The 9,497-nt window shown below is 40.1% G+C and overlaps 1 protein-coding gene and 1 pseudogene across 1 annotated transcript; one reads left to right on the forward strand and one right to left on the reverse strand.

Moving 5' to 3' along the window:
• On the forward strand, window positions 1-650 carry LOC148298592 (uncharacterized; annotated as a pseudogene).
• Window positions 651-6,283: 5,633 nt separating this feature from the next.
• LOC148298593 (uncharacterized) lies at window positions 6,284-7,866 on the reverse strand. Its single transcript, XM_088276765.1, has 2 exons — window positions 7,643-7,866; window positions 6,284-6,945 (listed from the first exon to the last, which is right to left on the reverse strand). The coding sequence occupies exons 1-2, from the start codon at window positions 7,864-7,866 to the stop codon at window positions 6,303-6,305; spliced, it is 867 nt and encodes a 288-aa protein (XP_088132891.1). The 3' UTR covers window positions 6,284-6,302.
• Between the last annotated feature and the right edge of the window lie 1,631 nt (window positions 7,867-9,497).

The raw sequence follows: 9,497 nt of genomic DNA on the forward strand, positions 1-9,497 counted from the left end.
ATGAATTCATACCATTACTTATTCAAGTTCATCGTGATTGGGGACACGGGAGTCGGAAAGTCCTGCATCGTCCTTCAATTTATCTAAAACAAGACCAGAGCCACTCATGATGTCACTATCGGGGTCTAGTTCGGCGCAAAGACCATCTCTGTCAAAGAAAAGAACATCAAATTGCAAATTTGGGACACAGCCGGCCAATAAAATTTCAGGTCCATCACGCGATCTTACTACCGTAGCGCCATCGGGGCTTTATTAGTGTACGACATCACCAGGAGGGAGACCTTTGCTCATATCAAAAATTGGCTCGAGGAGGTCAAGACCAATGGCAACCCGCACATGGAAATATTACTGGTCGGCAATAAAAACGACTTAGAAAATGAAAGGGCCGTATCCTATGAGTAAGGAGAGAAAATCGCCAAAGAAAACGGGCTCAACTTTTTATAAATTAACTCCAAATAGTATCACAGGGTGGAGGAGGCTTTCAAAAGAGTTTCAAATGGCATCCTCGATAAAATCCAAAATGGTAGCATTCCTTTAAGCCAAGGGGTGGGCATAAAAACAGGAGATCAAGAGAAAGTCGGGAAGCTCGAAGTCAACCAGAAGAATAAAAAACAAAAATGCTGTTGATGATAGATCCATCCAATCCAATATCAACTCTCAGCAATAAATTAATCAATTAATTTCATTAAAATAATCTCCCCATGTTGCAGTGCGTGCTTCTATGCATGTAAATTACTCTGATTAACATATATTTTGTCACCAGTACACTTACTTTATTTTGTTGTTTGCAGTTTCTGAAGCTGATTATTATGGGGAAATATTGAAATTGTTTAGTGGAATCTTCATCGATGTAATTCTAGATTACTCATCCGCAACTCAGATATGAGAAAGACAATTTTTAGCAAAATTCTGAACATCAGCAGCAAACTTACAATACTCAGTTCATCAGTAATCACCAAAAAGAGTCACCAATTCTCTGATGCTCTGCCTTAATTGAATATATTTTTGTGATTGAACATTCGCATAGCTATGCTAATTGCTGAATGACTAAAGAAGAATAATTATTATAATTTCCCTAAATGAAGGAAAATATGTCAGCACAATCTTCTCTGCACACAAATGATAGATCCAGTTCGAAAATGAACTCAAGAAGTATACTGCTGGAAAAAGCCCGGAATATTCGATACTCTCCAAATGCGTGCCCAAGGGGAAACTCATCAGCAATTCACCATGTGATAAACACTTTGTTTCCTAGGGAAAATATCATGGGTCAAACACACAAACAAGAGGTGAAAGCCACTCAACGCACCGACAAGCTGTCAATACTGAGAAAAAGAAGAAATGAAAACACCTCCATCTAATCCTTCAATTGTCTAAATCTCGCGAGCTAAAAGGCCAATGAAATTAGTCTCAGTTCCTTGCAGATTCCCGAGCAAAAATAGCAGATAGCAGTAGTGCCCCCAAAGACATAACTAACAAGACTTTAGTTATACGAAAAGAGAGTGGAGGAGTTGCTGAGCCAAAAAATGCTCCGAAAGTATCAGAGCAACACTCTCCTGCACCGGAAAATACATTAGGACGAAATTGAAAAGTAACTAAAATAGCTCATCGGCTAAATCAGAGCGTATGAGTCCCCTCAGGTTGAATCCTTGTAGTTAGAACAGCAGTATGCTTTCGACCTTCAAGAAATAGACCGAAAGATCGTTCTGTTCGAGAAGATTATTGCCGAAAGCTTCTCTGAATTCGAAGTAATTCGTGCATAATTTAGATGATCAGAAAATACTATTATGCCAAGAAATTACAAATTGGCGAGCGCAAGACTGAAAGAGCAAACCCAAAGGTACGAATGCATTTCAGCTGCTAAAATTTTAGAAAGCCAAACTTCGGCAGCAGCGACGTACGAAAGAATGTTCAGATTAGCTTGCAAACAACAAGTACGATATTGTTACCAATTTAGACCAGGCGAGCTTTCTGAAGCCCAATCAGAGTGATTATGAACGCCGAAAGGATCCAAGCAGATAGCATTCATATGCGGCGAACCGATTCAATATGCCCATGACGACGTACCAAAAATAGTTTTATAACTATGGCCCAGTTTAAGTTTATCATCACCGCCAATCTCAGTCCTTACTGCTCGCCACCATCCACTCATCAAAAGTTAGCACCTATAAAGGAAATTTTTCGGAAAAGAGAGTTGCCCCTTTCGACTCGAACAGCTTAGACTGTCGGAGAGATAAAATTAAGTAAATACTCTTTATATTCATAGGGCTGCCAATATGCCTTTTATGGGGCGCTCAAATGCAAGTGGAGTTTAAAACAAGCAATCGAAGATAAAAAAAAGGCAAGAAACTAATTATAAAGCAAAGCTGATGACTCATTTACTGTAGAAAAGAAAGAGAGCAGCCAAAGCTCTAGTAAATTTTCCATGAAAGCTCCTCAAACATAATTTCAAAGCCAGTTTGAAGGAAAGCAGCCCATAGTAGTGACGAACCCAATCAAAGACAAAAACTTATCAGATTTGAAATTCTTTTATAAAACCCAAAAACTAAATACTTGACGACTCCCTGTTTCTCTCTGAAGATCGTTAATAAATTTTATTACTCTACTTTCAAATATATTTCAGGAATTATAAGATATTGGACTCTTTTCTATAGCGAATTCAGGTGCATTGCTAAATGACAAGAATGCTAAAATAGGGATACAATTGACACATACTTTCAATGAAAGCAGACCACATATTGCAAGTTACCATAATTATGAAGATGCCATACTAATCAGACCAGAAAAGGTTAAACATAAGCTTTGCAAGGAAACTCAAGAATGGTACTAATAGGGTGACTATAATAGCTTTGCAACTCTATGAAAGATATTGGATAAATTAAAGAAGAAACTATAAAAACTTTTTAACGAAATAATTTACATCCAATAATATCAATCTATACTGTATTGAGTTCGAGTTCTGAGTTCCGCATGATTGGCAATTGCATGAAATATCATATAATTTATATATTTGAATTCTCAATGAGTCACGAAAATCAAGAAAAAATGATAGAGGAAGGAGAAATAGAGATTGAAGAGCCTGAGCAGCCTAAGCAAATCGTGATCGTTCCTTAATAGCGAAAATCGATAAAAAAAGATGTAAGCATTCTTTTATTGTCTCAACGAGACATGCACATCATTCCTTGACATTAAAATTTAGATGGTTTCACTGATGAAATCGAACCCGATTCGGTTGAAGTATCTGAAGGACAGCTTGAAATTCTTCACGCCCCTTAAAAAGAATATATACTTGGACCGTAAAAGAAAAGCGCCAAAAAATGATGATCTTTAATGCTGCCTTTGCAGAATTCGTGCTGAGTCAGACAAGTAAATATAATTTTACATTCGAAGAAGCCCTTAATACACCAACGTCTCCTATAACTGTGGGGAGAAATGCTTAAACAGAATGATTTCAATGGAATGCGACGACGAAATCTGCAATTGCGGTGATTTTTGCGAAAATAAAAAGTTTCAGAAGCATGACTATGCATATGTCTACCCATTTCCAGCTGGGGGAAAGGGATGGGGTCTCTGCGCCGGGTAGCTTATAAAGAGGGGGGAATTTATCATGCAGTATATTGGATAAGTGTTTTCGATTAACTCCGAAGTGGGTAAAATGCGAGTTAAGGAGTATTCAAAGTCTGCATGCACTTATCTCATGAAAACATCAAAGGGATAGGTGATTGATCCCACATATAAAGGAAACTTAGCCCGTTTCATAAATCACTCTTGCTAGCCCAATTGCATCACTCAAAAATGGAATGTTCTGGGTGAAATCTGCATAGGCATATTTGCCCTCCGGGACATTCCTGAGAATGAGGAGCTCACTTTTAATTATCAGTTTGATGTTTACAACACTCCCCTTACCAAGTGCCTATGCGGTACCAAAAAATGCAAGGGATACTTAGGTCTGAGGCCGACTGAAATTACGAGTTAATAGTGGAATGATCGCTTGGAAGACATGATTTGCTAGCTCTGCCATACAACTTATGAAGACGACGATGTAAAGTTGATAATCTGTGATGAATGCAATGAAGGCTTTCATGTGTATTGCCTCGACCCTCCCATAGAAGACATCCCGGAAGAAGCATTCTACTGCAAGTAATGCATCGATAAAAAATAAATGGAAAAGTAAAGGGTGTAGAGAGAGAGGAAATAAATCCTGAGGGTGAAGAAGGTGGAGGAAATGAACAACTCCAAAAAGAGGAGCTTGGAAGAAGAATCAGACGAGGATATTCTCCCATTCAGCGAGTAGTATGAGAGGATGTATCAGTTTATCAAAATGGTCGAATAAAAGGCAGCTCGTGAGATGATAAAAGAGGAGAAATACGAGTAGGATCTCGAAGCAACTCCTAAAAAAGACAAAAAAACCTCCGGCACTAAGGCTGTCTCAGCTAATCGGCGCAAGGACGAACTTTACGAGCTGAATCGAAAGGCCATGGAAAAGTTCCAAGTCTTTCTGCAGAAGAACCAAGAGTTGCTCCAAAGGATTAACAATTTCGGGAATCGCAAGGAAAAGGAAAGCAAAAACTAAAAAAAAGCCATCCTCTTGAACAAAATACAAATCCAACTGATTTTGAAAAGCAATTATATCTTATTTGAAAAGATCGGAGCCCAGATCTATTTTGATATTAATAACCGGAGCTCCACGGACTTTTTTTTGAAAAGCACTGAAGTCATCATCATTGGCAACGAGGAGCAGATCAAGATATTTTAAGAAATCATCGAAATTACCAATTCCATCATAAATGAACTCCAAATCTAGCTGGGAATCACCGAAGCCTATGTCGCCATCCCTGCGCTATTTATCAAAAAGTTAGTTGGCCACGGATATGCGGGTGTCAATCAAATTTAAAAAGTCAACCAGGTTGCAGTCCACTACCATCGCAGATTTCTGAACGAGGAGTGCTATTCTTTGGAAACCCAGTGCAAACTGCTTATTAAAGGAAGCAAAGATAACATTATCAAGGCATTTGAGGACATTAAAAATAGATTGAGTGCTCTCGAAGTCGAAAGGATATTTCTAAACCCTTACGAAATCAAAACAATCGTAAACAACATGACTTTCCTGAAAAAAAAGCAAGGTATGGCCTAATTCAGAATATGCAGGGAGTCGCCGTTTAAGTAGATAAACCACCCATTTTTCTACATTCAACAGAAGAACAAGTAGATTACGATTATCGGCACTCGGCAGTAAATCGAGAAAACGAGCAAGGAAATAATGTACTTCTTCGAATAGCCCAACCGCAAATAGGAGTATAATTTTAACATTAGTTTGTATCTGGCCCAGCTCAACCACAAATCCTCATTGTTAAGTGTCAAGAATGCACTGGAAAGGGAAATTCCTGCCATCAAAATGATGATATTTGATCCTACCCCTCCTCGCAAAAATATGACACTGAGCTTTTTGGGTACCAGAGAAAACAGACAGAAGGCGAAGTAATTTTTATTCCGAAGACTCGAGCAAATGAATCGTTAAGGCAAATTCACGATCAACTTGGAGCATTTCCAAGACCAAATGAACTACCAAATGACAAAATACTATTTTAAATACATGCAAAACGCGTTACTGACCAAAGACACTGCATTCATGAAGAGCTGGGATATCCTAAACTGTTACTATTACGAGGATGAGCCAAATTATATGTGGAAGAGTGTGAAGAAGCAGCTCCTCAATGATTACTAGACCTTACTCTACGCATGCTTTGTCCTCAAAGATAAAATCATTCTAAAAGTGCAACAGGAGAACTAAATCAATCGCTCTCTTCTCGAAGAAGTCTATGTTCTCGTGAAGCAGAACATGAACCGGATTCTGAACATCTACAACGTGAATAACACTTCGGGACTCAAAAATTATTCATCCTTAATTAACCCATAGGAAGCCCGCAAGATATTTAGATAATCCTACTCGCATGTGCAGTTCAATCGAGGAGATGAGAATCGAGGAGCCTTGGAGCGGGATGAAATAGGGGAAGTGACCCACAGAGAGAGATAGTGGTCATTCTTCGAGCGCAAAGTCTTCAAAAAGTATAAGACACTCTTGAGTGTGCTGGAGGAAGAGCTATGCAAGACTAAAGAGAAGTAAGAAGAAAGAAAGAGAGATAAGTGGAGATGATTATAATGGCATTTGAGCTGTACCAATCGATTAACAATTTAAATTTATAATTGATGCAAGTATGTTATCAAATTCTCATAGTAATATTGATTAAAATTCGATGAGAGGAATCATGCGCCGTACATTCTCGCTATTTTTTATTGTGCGCTTAATTATTTCTACTGGTTCTTTTCAGTTGGCTTTGGATTCTACGATCCTGCTTGCTGCTGGTTGTATGAGTTGGACCCTTGTTGCTGGCTATAGCCCTGCTGTGGCTGGTTATAATTTTGGTTATAATTGCCTTGCTGTTGCTGGTTATAGCCCTGTTGTTGCTGGTTATAGCCCTGCTGTTGATTGTAATTAGGTTGCTGATTGTAAGAGTTCTGACCTTGCTGTGGGGGTTGCTGATATGAAGAGCTACTTTGATTAGACTGGGGACCTGAGTAAACTTGTTGTTTTGACTGATTTCCAACTTGACTGTACCCTGGTTGTTGATTTCCAACTTGACTGTACCCTGGCTGTTGATTTCCAACTTGACTGTACCCTGGCTGTTGATTTCCAACTTGACTGTACCCTGGTTGTTGATTTCCAACTTGACTGTACCCTGGCTGTTGATTTCCAACTTGACTGTACCCTGGCTGTTGATTTCCAACTTGACTGTACCCTGGCTGTTGATTTCCAACTTGACTGTACCCTGGCTGTTGATTTCCAACTTGACTGTACCCTGGTTGTTGATTTCCAACTTGACTGTACCCTGGCTGTTGATTTCCAACTTGACTGTACCCTGGTTGTTGATTCCCCTGCTGAACTTTCTGTTAAATATGAGGGCCAGTAATGATCTAATTTACAACCTGAATGCTACTGTCATCTTCTGCTTCATGTTTTTTGCTATATTTGGAGCCAGAAATATCTTTAGCTGGACCCTGATATGCATGATTGGGGCTAATTGAAGTCGATACTCTGGTTTTAACTCCATTCTGTGCTTGGATTTCTGGATATCTGGCCAGCGCCTTTGGAGGCACGCCCACTTTGATCATATCGTCAAGCATTTCCGGATGCCTGGCAGTTCCAAAGTCATTCGTGAAGACTCCATAAGTCTAATCCTTGTCTCGATCACACTTGAATCCATCCAAAGCCCAGTACGTCCAATCGATATCCGTTTCTGCAATGTAGGCCATCAGATACTTCCAAGGGATATCTTGCTGATTGTTGCCGTACTACCCTAACAGAAACGGATAGCCCAGCGCTCGGACATAAGTCTGAGAGTTAAATAGCTTCTTCTTGAATTTTTCATAAGTAAAGACTGTCCACGAAGGAATCGGCCAGGAAAAGCCATAGAAGTGCCCAGTATAGCATAATTTATTGGGAACTGAAAGCTCAAGAGGACTCTCTTTGACAAAGGATAAATCAAGTTGATAGTTCAGGCCTGCTACATAAATTAGCCAATGCGGGGCATGCTTTAACGTGATCTCTGCTGAAATCTTTGCTGCTCTCTTCCAATCGGTCAACGGGTTACCATCCCCCCAAGTGGGATTCGTTCCGTTTGCCTTACGAAGCTCATTTCTCAAATCGGTTCCGATAACTCTTTCATTGTTGGCGTATCTTTTGGCAAAGTCCTCGGCGCATTCGAAGAACTTGCATTCTGGGTACTGCCTCGACCACCAGAGCCCATCCCCGTCGTTATTGGAACAGCACCATTGCGAGGTGGAGGTATGATTGTTGAGAATTACCATCAAACCCACATCAGTGAGGGTCTTCACAGTGATATCAAATATCTACATGCTGGTTTTTCCTTGGAGGTCAGGGTTCGCCAGCAAGTATTTAGTATCCACGACGTTGTTGTCGAAGTAGAGCTGCAAAGAGTAAGTCAGGCGGATGCAGTTCATTTTAAACTCGTATCGAATATGTTCAGCAATATCCCGGAGGGGCCTACACTAGAGCCCGTCAACTGTGTGCCGGCACATATGACCTCCCGACCAGTTGCCTCCTGCTAGCTTAACACGCCTCCCAGTCGCATCGACAACTCTCATCCCCTTTGTAGAAAGTGGGAACTTAATGTCCTCGACATGAAAGAGCGGCTCCTCCTGCAAGAATGAAAACTGTTTTTGATGGTAGGAATCCATGAAGTGCTGGTCGACTGTTCGATCAGGAGCATTACCCATTGGCCAGTTTATTTAATATCATAAAGCCTCATAGCATAAATCCATGAAACGATTTTTGGGAGAGGCATCCGATATTTGAGAGCGGAATGAAATCCGTTAGATATACAAGGATCGATGAAAAATATAATTTAGTCAATCAATCAGGTCTTCTTTATTGGCAAATTGCTCCGATACTTCCCGTAGTAAGCCTCATAGCACCTTTTTCCGTAAATTTTAAAACTCGTCTGTAAATGCTTAAGCATCTCTGAAACCCCAAACATCTTCCAGTACACATAAGTCGTGCACTTGATTCCTTCTGCAGCGTGACGCAGGAGAGCATTAAAGAATTAATCTAGCTTTCCCTCATGTTCGTCGCCGTCCTCATCGTAGTAGATGACCTGGGTGGGGTCTATTATCCATGCTAGCTACTTCTACAATGCCTGCTTCCATTTTTGGGCATTGGGGGTTTCTCTTTTGCTGATGACAATGACTCGCACGGGGATAGAGAACAAGTTTTTGCCATTATTCTTCGAATTCAATTCGAGCCAACGTAAAATATTCTCTTAGGTGTTGAGGTTATGCTTCAGATCTGCGAAGAAGATGATGGCGTCGTAGTCCGCCTCGAGATACAATTCTTCGTCGATTGACAGCTCATGGAAAAATATGGTGGCCTTTTATTTTCTTTTAGCGTAGATGCGGTAGAACTCTTCGCCAGATTCATCAGCTGTGTACCTTTCCAGGAAGAAGCTCTTCCCTGCGCACACCTACCCGACGCATAGAATGTTTAAGCTTGGCATAGCTTCTTGTGAATCCTGCATGAATGTTAGTTTGAATGCTGAAGTTCTGAATGTAAATGTAATATAAATATAAGTGAATACGACCCAATGCATATAACTCGCGTGATTACATACATTCTGTCGTACTCCTGATGGCGATACGGATAATATGCATAAATAATAAAATATAATCAAGACTTATCTCTAAAAGTGCAATACATAAAGGGGTTACTGAATTTCAATAGTGATAGAGCAGTCGCATAAACAGTGATATAATAGTCATGAACAGATATAAGCAGTGATATAATAGTGATGATAGTCATAGTGATAGGAATAGTCAAATAAATTGTTCATTATCAATTCAGAATCAACTTCGATCGACTAGGGGTTGGGGTTGGGGTTGGGGTTGGGGTTGGGGTTGGGTTGGGGTTGGGGTTGGGGTTGGGA

This window comes from Brachycentrus maculatus, unplaced genomic scaffold (assembly GCF_059751285.1).
Source record: "Brachycentrus maculatus isolate JH-2025_06_01 unplaced genomic scaffold, ASM5975128v1 h1tg001832l, whole genome shotgun sequence".
NCBI lineage: Eukaryota > Metazoa > Arthropoda > Insecta > Trichoptera > Brachycentridae > Brachycentrus > Brachycentrus maculatus.